We start from the raw sequence: 14241 nt of genomic DNA, 5'->3' as shown, positions 1-14241 counted from the left end.
AAAATTTCAGTGGAAGCATGGTCTGTATATAAATATGCTACTACTGCTATATTTTCCCAGTCATCTAAATAGAAATGTCTAAATTTACTTTAATTCTCCCTACATGTCACACAAAAAAAGATATATTATTTTATTTCAAAAAATGAATTCTCCCTACACGTCACACAAACATATAAGTAAATTTAGACACTTTTTCGTTATATATTATAATAAATATAATACATTTATTTTAGTTAAAAATACAGTCGAAATACTAATATTGTGAAAATTATTACTATTTAAAATGACTGCTTTTTTATTTTACATTAAATTTATTCCTGTGATGGCAAAGCTGAATTTTCAGTATCATACCCAGGTCTTCAATGTCACATGATCCTTCAGAAATAATTTTAATATGCTGATTTGCTGCTCAAGAAAATACTGTTTTTAAGTACTGACCTATAATTTTGTATATTTCTCACATCACCACTATTGGCATTGTGTGTAACACTGGGTCACTAAATCCCTGGTTGTCCCTGTAATATTAGAGATCAGAGTTGGAGGTAAATATCCTAGTGGACTGCCATAGTTGTTGACACATCTCATTTGGGAAGGAGGCCTTTGCTTCAGCATTATGATTACTTGCATCTCTTGGGCCAAAGTTTGATAATAAAATATATTTGTGCAGCTGCCTAAAAACACTTTTCTGCTGATTGTTATCTGCACTCATATTCATGCAAAATGCTGCTTCATTTCACAAAACCTCATTTTGAAATAATTTCTTAGGCATAGCAAAATTTTCACTTTAATTGTACGTGCACCGTATCTGTGACAGTGCAGGGCCCTGGGGTCAATGGCGGCCTCTGGACAGGTGAACTAGTTGGTTTGTGTGTTAATTAATGCCTGCAAGAGAGGATTCAATTTTAATGAATTTTGCTTCACATTTTGCTGCCTAAATCAAGCAAATTAATAAAGGTCATAAATAACAGTCAAATTAATATCAAATTAATAAATATTAAAGCAAGTTCTAGGAGACTCTGCCAAGAAAAGGGGATTGAATAAATATTCATTTTAATTTGTTATGAGGTACTAAGGTGTATTATAAAAGTTGAAATTGATTGTTGGATGATTACCTTGTTCTTCTGGATATTAGTGGTTCTGTCAATGAAAATCCCATGTTCAAAGTCAATATCTCTGACTGAGTGTAAAACATTGTCACCTTGATTTATGAGCACACATCGTATGCCAGGTTTTTATTTGCTGATCTTTACAAACTACTAGACGCTAAGACTTCCCTCAGCAAGCCAGAAAATGAGATTCAGAGAGAGAAAGACATACAGAGTTTCAGGCGGGATGGAATAAGTTATCCTCAGTCAAACAGAAAGAGACTCCTGTTGAATTAAAAGCAAAAGAATGGAGGAAACATCATAGGCAGGGGTATGAAAGGTGAGCACAGCCTTTGATAGCCGTCTGACTTCTGCTTCTGGTGTAATGCTTTTCATCCTTTCAAAGAATATTTTTCAGAGTTGCAGCAAACATTTTAAAGTTTAAGTCAGCTTGAGTAGGTTGATAATGTTATTGGCAACTTAATGATACGACCACAGGAAACGTGTGTATATGTATATGTCTCTCAGAAGTCATCATGGAATCCATTCACAATCTATTTGATTTCCACAAAGTGATGCATTTTTCAGTGAAATGGAAGAAATGTAGATTTTACCCGCAGGAGCTGCTGGATCATGAAAAGCGGGTGTTTTATACCTGAATGGAGCCAGACTTGAATTGAGTTTGCAGTTGACATCCACTTTTGCGGAGGCCTTTCCAGCTGAATGTGGAGGACAAATTATTATTGCACAATCTACTGACAGGATTTTAGAAGTGCATTTATTAGCAGTAGCTTAAAACAGTGATTAAAGCATTTGGCTAAACGCTTTAGTCAGGGTAGTGCCATATTTAATTTCTGGCAGGAATGAAAAGAAGGCTGTGAGGGATATTAGTACAGTACGTTCAATGACCTGTACTATTGTTTAACAACATAATTTATACAATTAACGAAAACATTTCTGAAAAAAAAATAGACAAAAACTGTTTTGAAAGCTGTGAGTTGTGAAACAAGATCTGTGCAACTCTATTGCTTAACAATAAACTAATATCAAAATATGAATAAATGCAAATGAATTTGCCTGCTCATTGTAGTACATTCCTACAAGGTCAACTTAAGTCCAAACAGAAACTATATTAATATTCTAGGTAAAATCATATAAAGATAAAATGCATGCCTATTATATGAAATAATAGAGGGCTAAAGCTTCAATATCTGTCTACTGTATTTTGATTAGTTCAGAGGAACATTAAAAAAAATTTGAAAGTAAAATTATAGATTAATTGGGGTCTCTGGGACTCTAAAATTATAAAGAAGTCAATCTCACCAGAACACGAAGCTCAGAGTGTTATATTAAAAATGTATTTCAGTCACACTTTCTTATTTCTTGCTCTTTCTAAGGTCACTCTTCCCATCCTGAACTTTCTCTTTTCTAATCCCTCTCTATCCACATCTCACAGACTCACTGCTCAGCTTCGCTCAACATGCTGTTACCTGGCCTGGTGCTTTGGCCACTCTTCAGAAGGGTGAGCCAGTGTCGGTCAACACGGTTGCTCGATAATCTTTATCCACTCACCGGCCCGTTACAGCCCTGCCCAGAGCAGACTGTGTCTGAGGGGAAGGATTTAATGCGCTGTCCTCCCAGACTTCATTACATCCCCAGACCAACATCATCTCTCTTGGTTCAGACCTTGAACTATGCCGCTCCCCCGCTGAGACCCTCATGAACCTGTGTGCATCAAGCTCATAGTGGCATCTTTAAAGACCTGATTCTCTGGTTTATGACACACGCTCTAGTCATATCTTCTCCCCATCAGCTCCATTTAGCCTTCACTGGCTGACGTGTCATATTATACGGACACGGGTTCTCCATAATGTGACATTGTATCCATAAATGTTTCTTGGCCTATGTCATAGGGATCCTTCTGGGTCAGCATGTCCTTGATCGGTTCAGAAGGACTGTAATGGGACATAAAGCTGGATTGCATATGACCAAAATTAGTTTTACGAGCTTAAGGGTAGTACGGGCAATACAAGAAACTCTTTTACTATCTTGGGCCATTATTGGTTTATGAACAGGTGCTATTGAGTGTTCATCCACTTCCATCTTGTGGTCTGTTTCGAATCCTGCACCACATTTTAGTAAAAGTGTTCATCTGCAGTCATTCAATCATGACTTTCTGTCGAAAACAAGGAAATGTTCTGATTAATGTTCACATAAAGAGTGATTACATTACAAATGAAATCTTTTATGATCATTTCATAATGAAAAGTTAGTATTTTATCTTATATATGGAACACTTTTAGATGTAGCCTAGTGAGAATGTCAGTTTATAAATGTTTTACCTTTGCATTTTGTTTGGACATTAGCTACAATTCATTTCGAAAATTACTTGCTAAATTAGTATAGGCTACAAAAATAACAATAAAAGGCACTGAAAAGGAAAGCAGAAACTGTGGATCCAATGGAGAACGGTCTAAAGAAGAATTACGGTAATGAAAAATGAAATCTGTAAGAGCAGTGAATAACATGATTGGCCAAAATAGGACACACACACACAGTCATGTTTTCCTCACTGTATTTCGCTGTAGTTTAATGAGTGCACACACAAGGAATTAAAGATGTGAAATAAAACCTTTCATCTGTTCACATGCATTCCTAACCGTGATTTCCATTAAACTAATGCATCCTGGCGGTAATGCACCTATAAAGTTGATTGTCAACCGCCAATTTAATCAAAACAAGAAGAACTAAAGCCCCTCCTTTATGAACGTTTGAGCAGGAAGGTGACGGTGAACTTCATTTCCCAGAATGCATCCCGCTGACGGCTTCTTCCTCGCGACAAAAATGGCGGCTCCTTTAACACTCCTACTGATAGTGGCTGTTACAATAAGAGCCGTTTTATTCCGATCCAGTTTGGCAGAATTAATTTCAGAGAGGGTCGAGGTGGTGTCGCCTTTGAATGCGTGGAAACGAGGTATGTTTATGTATTTTTTCTGCATGGGAATGCTGTATACTGATGGTATGTTCGTGCATGGCAGCATTGCTGAGCTGTCAAATGAAGACATGCATTAAATACATTTTCAGCACGTGATGCTTTGTTTTTAAGTCAATTATTGTTAGTTACATTATTGTTTAGTTATATGTCTGATTTTAAATATTCAGCATCAATGGAATACGCAGATTTTGAACTCGGCACACAGTTTATTATCTATTTCCAGTATGTCTTGGATTGAATGGATTGCATTACTGCAAATTGTTCTTAAGTTTGATTTTACATCAAATAAATGTTAACTCTAACACCCATGTTATGTTTATACAGTCAAATATCGATAAACTGGAGTTTTCATTGAAGTGATGTGATTTATGGGCGTTGTTTCAGTAGAAAAACCCTTAGAGACCTGTTTCACTTCACTACCTTGAATAAAATGACTTTTAATGTATTTAATCAGCTGTTAAATGCATAATAAGATTCATTTGTGAATTAAACAGTTGTAGAGGGTCTCGCCTTGTTGGATCTGGGGGTCTCGCCTTACTCAGGAGATGTGTTTCATGAAGTAAGTTTGTGTTTGATTCATTTTGTTTTTTCAGGTCTATTCTCCGTTGTGTTTAATTGTTCTTTTTATTTCTTCCAGACACCCCTTATGATATACCTCTTTCATTTTATGGTCGACTATGCAGAGATTGTTTTTATGGTAAGTCATTAGACATTATTACATCATTAGACTGTGCAACTGGTAGCAACAATCCCAAATCTGATTTAATATTAAATTTTCCAGGTTGCTGTGAATTAAAATCATAGTTTATAACCATTACTGTTTGTGCTTTTGTACATTTCCCTTCTTGTACACATGTAAATATACTGATGTAACGTTATGTCACCAGATAGCAGATGGAATCACAGCGGTGGCTCTTTATCTCTCAATTCAGATTTATAACAAGAACGTGGTAAGTTATAGCTTGTGTTTTTGATGATATATGTGTATGTTTCAGAAGTTAGAGCCAATTAATTAATTATATTTTCAAATTATTATTATGATTTGAAATATTTTATAAATTAACATTCATCTTTGTGTGCTTTGTAGTTTAGAAAACAGAAATATGCCTTGGAATCTGACCGGTATCCCGCAGACTGTTTGGAGCTCCTCCGCTCGCCGAAGGAAATGTTCTACATCCCCCTCAAGGTTGCCATGTTGTAAGTTCTGATCAGGCTTTAAATCAAGATTATGCTATCGCTTTTTTTAATTTCAAAAAAGAAACTCAGCCTTAAAAGTAAGGCACATAATTACATTTGCCTAATTGTCTTCTAGTTATCTGCTAAACCCCTTCACCATCCTGTCTTGTGTGGCAAAGTCAACTTGTGGGCTGAACAATGCCATTATTGCTCTCTTCATTTTCTGTACATTAAAAGGTGAGTGTCCCCTTTGTACACTTAAAGGTGGGGCAGACCTTTCAAAAATCTTCTAGTATGCATCAAAAATACTTTGTTGTTTAAGGTAAAGTACATACTTTTGAATATGCCAGTATTGGGACTGTATCATAGACCCACTTGCCAAATATTGTTTGTGTGTGAATATACACTACCGTTCAAATGTTAGGGGTCAATACTTTTTTTTAAAGAATTTAACAGTTTTATTCAGTAAGGACATGTTAGGTTGATAAGATTTCAAATGAAAGTTCTTTGAACATTCTAGTCCTCCGGAATACTGGGGGAAAAAAATCCCCATTTCCACAAAAATGTTGAAATGTTTCTTGAGCAGCAAATCAGCATATTAGAATAATTTCTGAAGGATCATGTGACACTGATTGGAGTAATGATGCTGAAGATTCAGCTTCGGATCACAGGAATAAATAACATATTAAAACAAAAAAGTGCTATTTTTAAACTGTAATAATATTTCACAATATTGTAGTTTTACTTTACTTTAATCAAATAAATGCAACCTTGGTAAGCATAAGAGATCTTTCAGAAAAATCTTACTGACCCCAAACTTTTTTTTAACAGTAGTGAATAATATGCTAATTGTGATGTAGTCAATGTATAATCAGAAGTAGTAGTGGTTATGAATCATCTCAGTGAGCATGTCACAAAGATCAGCAGCGCACATGATCAGAAACACATTTAGGTTCAGCAGTCTTTGAGCTGAGTATTAAGAAATGAACAGCTGCTCATATTTGACTATTATAATTATATGAAGTATGAAATAATTGTCTGTGGTTTACTGTATGTGGTGTTGTTGTGGTTTCTTCAGGTAGTGCCTTGTTGAGTGGGATATTGTTGGCCTTGGCTACATATCAGTCCATCTATCCTCTGACCCTGTTTGCTCCTGCACTCCTATTCTTCCTGCAGGTGAGAGTCTGAACTCAGACTAATGCAGATACATTGCTCTGATGGCCAAAATGAAACGTCTCTCTTTCTGTCTCTTTCAGAGGTTATATATCCCAGTGAACTTGAGGAGGAGTAGTTTCTGGTTCTTCACTCTTCAGTATGCGTTCATATATGTGGGCAGTCTGGTGGTGATCACTGGACTCTCTTTCTTCCTCCTGGGCTCCTGGGACTTCATCCCTTCTGTCTATGGATTCATGTCAGTCAGCAGTCATATGCCACACTCTTTATTTTCAAATACATATTTAATATTCAAATTTTTACCGTGTGTGTTTTCCACAGATTTTCTGTTCCAGACCTGACTCCAAACATCGGACTCTTCTGGTACTTCTTTGCAGAGATGTTTGAGCATTTCCGTCTCTTCTTCATCTGTGTCTTCCAGATCAATGTGTTTTTTTACACCATCCCCCTCTCCATCAAACTCAAGTAGGTCCTGCATATACCTGAACATGAGCAATGCATTCCTTATAGCACACTTATTGGTAAACAATTGAATCAAACAGGGAGCATCCAGTGTTCCTCATCTTCATGCAGATTGCCATCATCTCCATCTTTAAGTCGTACCCTACTGTGGGAGATGTCGCCCTCTACATGGCATTTTTGCCAGCCTGGAGCCACCTTTACCGATGTGAGTAGCTATTTTCATTTAAAAATGTTGACAGATTTGCTATGGAAATGGAGTTGGGCATATCAAAGGGCATGCCCTTTTTTTGAACCATGAGCCATTTGCTACTTGCTATTTTATTAGAGAAAAATGATTATTCTAATATTAAGTTGTCCTTTTTCCCTTTTCTTAGAAAATAATTTTTCAATTTTGAAAGTTTATTTTATTACCATCATATAAGCTAAAAACACATGAAAGAAAAGCCACAGAACTTCAATTTTGAGTCTTATGAAAGTGCTTATAATATAGCTTTTATGAATTTGTTCGATATTAATGCATTACATGTTGATATACACTGATATTCAAAAGCTTGGGGTCAGGAAGAAATAGTTTTAAAGAAATTAATATTTTTATTTAGCTAGGACACATTAAATGAATTAAAAGTGTCCGTAAAAACTTTTTTTAATGTTGCTAAAGTTTTACATTTCAAATAAATGTTATTGTCTTGAACTTTCCATTTCGAAACAATTGCATCACACTTTCTACAAAAATAGTAAGCAGATAAAAGTTATTTTAAGGTGTAATAATAATAATATTTCACAAGTTTCTTATACTGTATTTTGATCAGTTAAATGCAGGCTTGGTGACCATAAGAGAGTTCTTCCAAAAACATAATAAAATCTTACTGACTTCCAAACTGTTTAAGTCAAATTTTGACTTCAAACGTTTGTCAAATTTTTTAATCCAAATTTAACATGGTAAAATGCAATAAAAAAGGGGCACTGCACTTGTATTGGCGGCCGAAAGCATTTTTGTTTTTATTTCTTTCTCCTCTTTATTTCAGTTTTGAGGAACATCTTTCTGGTGTCGTGCGTGCTGTTGGCATGCTCCGCGCTCTTTCCTGTGCTCTGGCATCTGTGGATATACGCTGGCAGTGCCAACTCTAATTTCTACTATGCCATCACATTGCTCTTCAACTTTGGACAGGTAAAGGGTCCCGTCTTGATAAGCCATTTCACCCAAACACAATTGGAAATACAACTGGCACATTGTCTGTTTTGCTCACACTTTAAGCAACAAGTCTTTAAGGTAACAAAAAAGATTTCTTCTTAGCTTCTATTCATTAGACCACGACAGAAGCTATCATGCCAGGTATTTCCTGTACTCATGGAGGTAGTACACAAAACCTGGTGTCAGGTTGCAAGAAAGATGACAGAAAGAAAGGCTATTAAACAACTAATTGTTGTTTGGCTAGCAGTAAAGATAGCAGCGGTTATCGTGCTTTTGGTGTTTGACAGGCTCAGCTACGATAGTGTTTATAACTACTTGGCTGACAAATTGTGGGTGGAAAAATCGATGTAGGAACAAGGTTTTATTATTCATTAGCTTGTATTAGTTTCAGCTAAACAGTCCCGTATTGGACAGCTGGCACACCCCACATTACCCGTGAGGCACGTGCACCTCACGTTTGCTTCACAATCTTGGAACAAACCCCATCTTTTTGTAGATATTAGAAGCCTGGGATTTGTCAGTTTGGCCTCAGAGCACTGTGAAAAGTTAGTGAGCACTGTGAAAATTCACAGTAAAGTTTACAGATTACATGAACTAATGTCATGTGTGTGTTTGCACCACCACAGATCCTCCTGGTATCAGATTATTTCTACGCCTACCTGCGTCGAGAACATCACCTGACACACGGCCTCTATCTAAAGAAGAAAGATGGCACTGAAGCCACTCTGGTGTTAAAGTGACCTTCTCTCACAGGACTTGGAGATCTCACCGACTGCCTCACACCCCCATATCTATGCTCTTTTTTTTTTTTTTTTTTTTGTCCATTCACACTACATTTTTTTTATTTGTTTGTTTTTCTCTCTCACCTCAATATGCCTTTCCCTGCTCTTTTGCCTGTTACTTTCTTTTGCACATTTGAGCGTTTTACCTCATGTTTGAATGTTGACCCCCTCTTGGACCAAAGCTGTTTTGTACGAGACTTTTCAATAATGGGAGCTGACTGAAGGTATCTGAATGATACAGAACTTTACTATTTTGGCTCCCATGAGGTGGGTACAAAGTTATTTTCACTTTTGATTTGCTTGTCTTTCATTGTTTCAAAGGATGTCTTTTCTTTATTAAACTCCATTGGAAAAGTGAGGTTGTTTAGTTGGACGTGCAGTTTGAAGTCGTGGTCAGCAGAGGGCATGGAGTGATCACATAAGCGTTGACTTCAGAGGGCCAAAACTGAAGACACTTCGGCGTGTTTGTGGACATTTTATCGGAGAGTCCGACATGAAGAGGTGGATATGTTCAAATGTTCTCTGAATGCTATTTTTGGTTCATTTTTTTTTTTTACCTCTTAATAATGCAAGAGGAGCTTAAATATTTAGATTTGGTACATTTTGTACAATTTTGGTTGTTTGTTTTATGTTCTTAATGAGGGATTAAACTGCACTGTGATTTTATTTATTTTTAAATTGGCCCTGGTTTGAATTGGGTTTATTGTTCTGTTTTATGATTCCTTTGGGATTAAGAATTAACCGCCTGGATTTACTTTGATCCGTGCTTTTGATCTAACACCAGGGCACGTGAATCTATCACTTGCACACCTGTATAACCCCTCCCTCTTGTGGGTAGACCTTCCTTCTAGTTCTTAGATGGTGGAATTTTCCATTGCCTGTATTGTTTCCAGACTTTTCTAATAATCCACCCTTTGGTCAGGTAGGAAGACGCAAACATCCGGGTGGCTTTGATAATGAGGTCAGCTGTTTTAAAATCTAGTGTGTGGAAGTCATGTGTAAAGTCATAAAGATGTAGATGCTGAAGGTGTACAAACATATGCTTGCCATTTTATTTCCACATGCACTGACATACCTTACTGTACCTCAAGTTGACCTTAAATGACATTTATAACACGCATGGATTTCTTAAAACAACTAAATTAATTAGTTGTTAAACGTTTAACTAACAATTAAGTATTTTATATCATGCTGTATTTTAACCAAGAAACTGTTAGCAGGAAGATAAAAAAAAAAAAAATTCTTGATCCTTATTTTTATTTAATTTTTTTGTCCTGATACTGAGTAAAAACAAGCTAAATTAAGGTAAGACTTGTTTTCAGTTTGCTTCTCTTCCCAGATTGGCAAAAACATTTAATTTATGCTCGAAACAAAAACAATCATCAGTAATGTAAGAAAAAAAATTAATGTATTATATCTTGTATAATTTTAAAGTAAATTTATTTTGTTTTGACACTTAAGATATTGTTACTGGACAACAAGACTGATTCGGACAACTTTTTTGGTAGTATAATAAACAGCATTTTTACTGAAACTACTGACTTTGACCAGTTTGAACAGTTGTACTAGCCAGTCCCATTTCCTCACGGGAATTATTTATTGTGTTCTTCTGAATTAATTTTTCTCTTCTATTTTACTTTGGGTGAACAACTGACTAAAGTTCATAAATGTGCTTTTTGGTACCAAGTTAGGAATATTTGAATGGCCTGAGAAATGTGAACATGTCTGTGTTTGCCACGATTAAGGGCTTCGCTCCTGCACACATTAGAGATAGAACCGCAGGGAATCTTTAGTTAATAATGAAATTTGAAAAGCTTAAATGTGGTTTCAGGAATTTCATCTTTTATTTTGAATGCCTACCAGCGGTTCAGAAATGTACACACTGAAGTATTACACATTACTTCCCCTTTCGGCATGAAAGGAAGGTTTGGGCCATTTTGGATGTCATAACACTGATGTGGTGGTTAAAATGCCAATAAAGTTTATTTCTCAGTAGTGTTGTTTCGTTAAACCACTTTGGTTCATGATTTAAAGAAAAAGTGCTATTTAAATTAAGCCTGTAATGGATTTTTATGTAGAAACGAGAAGTATAATCTCTCACGTCAGCAAGTATTGTATATCCCAGTTCAAGATCGTACATACCATTGCTGAAATCTAATGAATAGACTTCTTTGTAAAGTTTGAAGTTTTCTATATATTCTATAGATGCTATAGGCTTTGCAAAAGCATGTTGTAGTTATGAAATACCTTTAAACGCTGTCAAAATATTGTCACAGACTTTCATGTCAATGAGAGCTTTGTAAGTCTCGCTGACAGATGACAGTGCAGTTGAAAATTGAGCACCCCACCTGCTTTAGTTTGCCAAATACTTTAAGATGTCTAGAGTGAAATGAAGAGATTAGTATTATTCCCACTAATTACACAAACTCAACCCATCTGCGTTGTGAAATTCATGTTTTGTGTATAGTTTAACACGCAATTGTTTTATTTTATTTTTTCCCCCACACAATTTACATTTCTACTTTGAAACATATTAGTTATTAAAAACACTACAGATTTGGTTCTTGGCGTTTGTCACAAATTACATTACAATATTTTTTTGTAAGTCATTACTGGGAGGCGTCAATCACGCCAGGTGAAAGTCAGAATGACTCTGCATAAATCATATTCATTTTGTTTTCATTGTTTTGGTGTCCTTTCACCTCTTTCAGTGGATTAAACTATTACTTAACCACAGGTTAGGTTTCATCATATTTATCTTGAGATGTTTGTTTTTAGATCATTTATATTTGAATATTGGTCTTCAGCTATAAAATTGTCAAATTATCAGTAATAAATCATAATTTGAGTTAATATTTGATAGCTTTCTTTGACATTTTAGTAATTGACATTCCCTGTCACTGGAATCCAATTAAACTTTACAACACGTTTGTTAATGTTAACATCAGTAAACAATAGTTCAAATGAAGAAGTACTTCCACAACATTTATTCATCTTGGTCAATGTTAATTTATATAATACTAAATGTTTTAAGATTTCAAGTTAATATAAATCATATGTATACGTTAACACTACCCAAGCGGTAAAAAGCTATTGTTTGCCATTTGTTCATGATACCTATGCTAACAAATGTTAACATGGAAAATAAAATGTATATGTAAACAAACCCAAGTTTGCCTAACACTGCAATTGCTTTTCATTCTCACGGCTTCTGTGCAGATTGCCTAATAATGTTGCATAAGCATTTACATAACTTCTGAGCTACCATGACAACTGCACAGGAACTGTTGAATCAGATTTTCATGTTACCATTCTTTCGCTCATGAGCTGATGAAGCGATGCATTGTAATAACACAGACTTGGTTCTCTTTGTGAGTGCCGTTGACTCTTGGATAGAGTAAAGAGAAATGCTTTCGGAAGCCTTTTGAAAAGGGCCCCTCATTCTGTCTAACTGGAAACTTGTTGAGTCATACGCTGACTAGCAAATGCAAGAGGCTACTGTAGTAGAGCATAAAAGACTAAGATTAAACATTTGGTCTATGATAAAATGTTTGTTTTACGGTAAACCCACTAATTCCAATAGTGTATAATGATTAAAAAAATGCCAACATTTGAGTTAATTAATCTGTAGGAACAACTTGCAGCTAAAATATCTACAGTAACACTGTAAACCTCTCGCAATTAAACAAATTCATGTAAAGTCCAGATACAATCCGAAAGAGAAAACAAATATTCCAATATCTTAACTCAAGGTGTGATGAGGCTTGATAAATCTTAACGAAGGATCACAATGTTCGAAAGATGGCATGTTCTTCGGTTGAATGTTTTGGTAGCTAGCCAAGTCCTTCCCAACCTCAAAACTTTTATCAACACCTCAATCAACATTGTGATGATATTTAGAAAAGGTTCAATGATAATTCTTCGTTTTTCGTTTCTTACTCATACCATTTTAGAGCCATTGCAATGGTAATCTTTGCAATTCTGTAGTATTTTTGAAATGCCTTCGGAATATTACATAAATGTTGTGGTGTATGAATATGGTACCATGTTATATACCAAAATACCATGGTATTGCCACAGAATACTATTGTATTTGCCGCTGTCGCCTCTGGCTTGCTTAGTTGGGGACGCTTTATTTCCAGCGATATCGTCGACCTGATTGCAAAGACACTATTTAAACTTATTGACACATTATTTTCCTTTTTTGATATTGTGCAGTGCTTTGACACAATTTGCATTGTAAAAAGCGCTATATAAATAAAGGTGACTTGACTTGACTATTTGTCCTTCATCTGAACTGTATGGACAATATGTGACCCTGGAGCACAAAACCAGTCTTAAGTCGCTGGAGTATATTTGTAGCAATAGCCAAAAAATACATGGGATGGGTCAAAATTATCCATTTTTCTTTTATGCCAAAAATCATTAGGATATTAAATAAAGATCATGCTCTATGAATATATTTTGTAAATTTATTACCGTAAATATATTAAAACGTAATTTTTGATTAGTAATATGCATTGCTAAGAACTTCATTTGGACAATTTTAAAGGTGATTTAGATTTTTTTGCACCTTCAGATTCCAGATTTTCAAATAGTTGTATCTCAGCCAAATATTGTCCGATCCTAACAAAAATTTGACACTTAAGACTGGTTTTGTGGTCCATGGTCACATATGAATCTATGATCCCAGTCCACAGTCAACACGGTTCCCTTTTTCGAACATGTGATCATATTTCTAGACATGCTGGTCTACTTATGCACTGAAGTTGCCAAGCAGACACTGTTCCCTTGTACTATTTATTAAAAAGTCTCCTTTCAGAACTCAACAAAATGTTCAAGGGAGCCCAAATACACCCAGGAGAAAAGACCTTGAATGAGGATTTAAGTAATTAGTTCCCAACAATGGAAACTTTCTTTCTCTTCTGAGCAGGGTGGGGGTCAAAGAAAGTAAGACAGACGTTTACTAGTTATATTGCATCGCCTGACCTATAAGCATGTCACCCAGTCACGTACAATTATTGTTTTTATGTTGTAACTAAAATATGAGGATTGGTGTAAAGGGTTTACATCTATTTTACAACAGCACACTCAGCATGTGCAAAGTTCAGTGCAAAAGGAATATAAATTACAAAAATGGGGTCATAAAAAGTAACAGGAAGTCTGCTAGCTGTGAGTCACCTGACCAAGTAACCATATCACCCAGTCAGAAAAATAAATAAATAAAACTGTTTTCATGCATCTGGCGATTAATATAAGGAGAAAAGAGCCAGGGCTATCAAAATGATATAATTTTTTTTTTAATAATGAATGAAAAAAATAAATACATATATAGACAAATACACAAACCTTTAGCAGTTCTCATTGCTGTTGAAA

The 14241-nt window shown here is 35.4% G+C and overlaps 1 protein-coding gene across 1 annotated transcript; it reads left to right on the top strand.

Moving 5' to 3' along the window:
* Positions 1-3896: 3896 nt before the first annotated feature.
* LOC306879260 (phosphatidylinositol glycan anchor biosynthesis class U protein-like) lies at positions 3897-12024 on the top strand. Its single transcript, XM_079432059.1, has 12 exons — positions 3897-4059; positions 4575-4639; positions 4718-4777; positions 4968-5030; positions 5168-5277; positions 5393-5493; positions 6335-6432; positions 6513-6667; positions 6751-6894; positions 6972-7096; positions 7917-8059; positions 8710-12024. Exons 1-12 carry the CDS (start codon positions 3930-3932, stop codon positions 8821-8823), a joined length of 1308 nt encoding a protein of 435 aa, XP_079288185.1. The 5' UTR covers positions 3897-3929; the 3' UTR covers positions 8824-12024.
* The last annotated feature ends 2217 nt before the right edge of the window (positions 12025-14241 follow it).

This window comes from Barbus barbus (assembly GCF_936440315.1).
Source record: "Barbus barbus genome assembly, chromosome: 13".
NCBI classification, from domain to species: Eukaryota; Metazoa; Chordata; class Actinopteri; order Cypriniformes; family Cyprinidae; genus Barbus; species Barbus barbus.
Note: the sequence above shows the minus strand (reverse complement) of the source record. Positions and strands in the feature narration are given on the sequence as shown.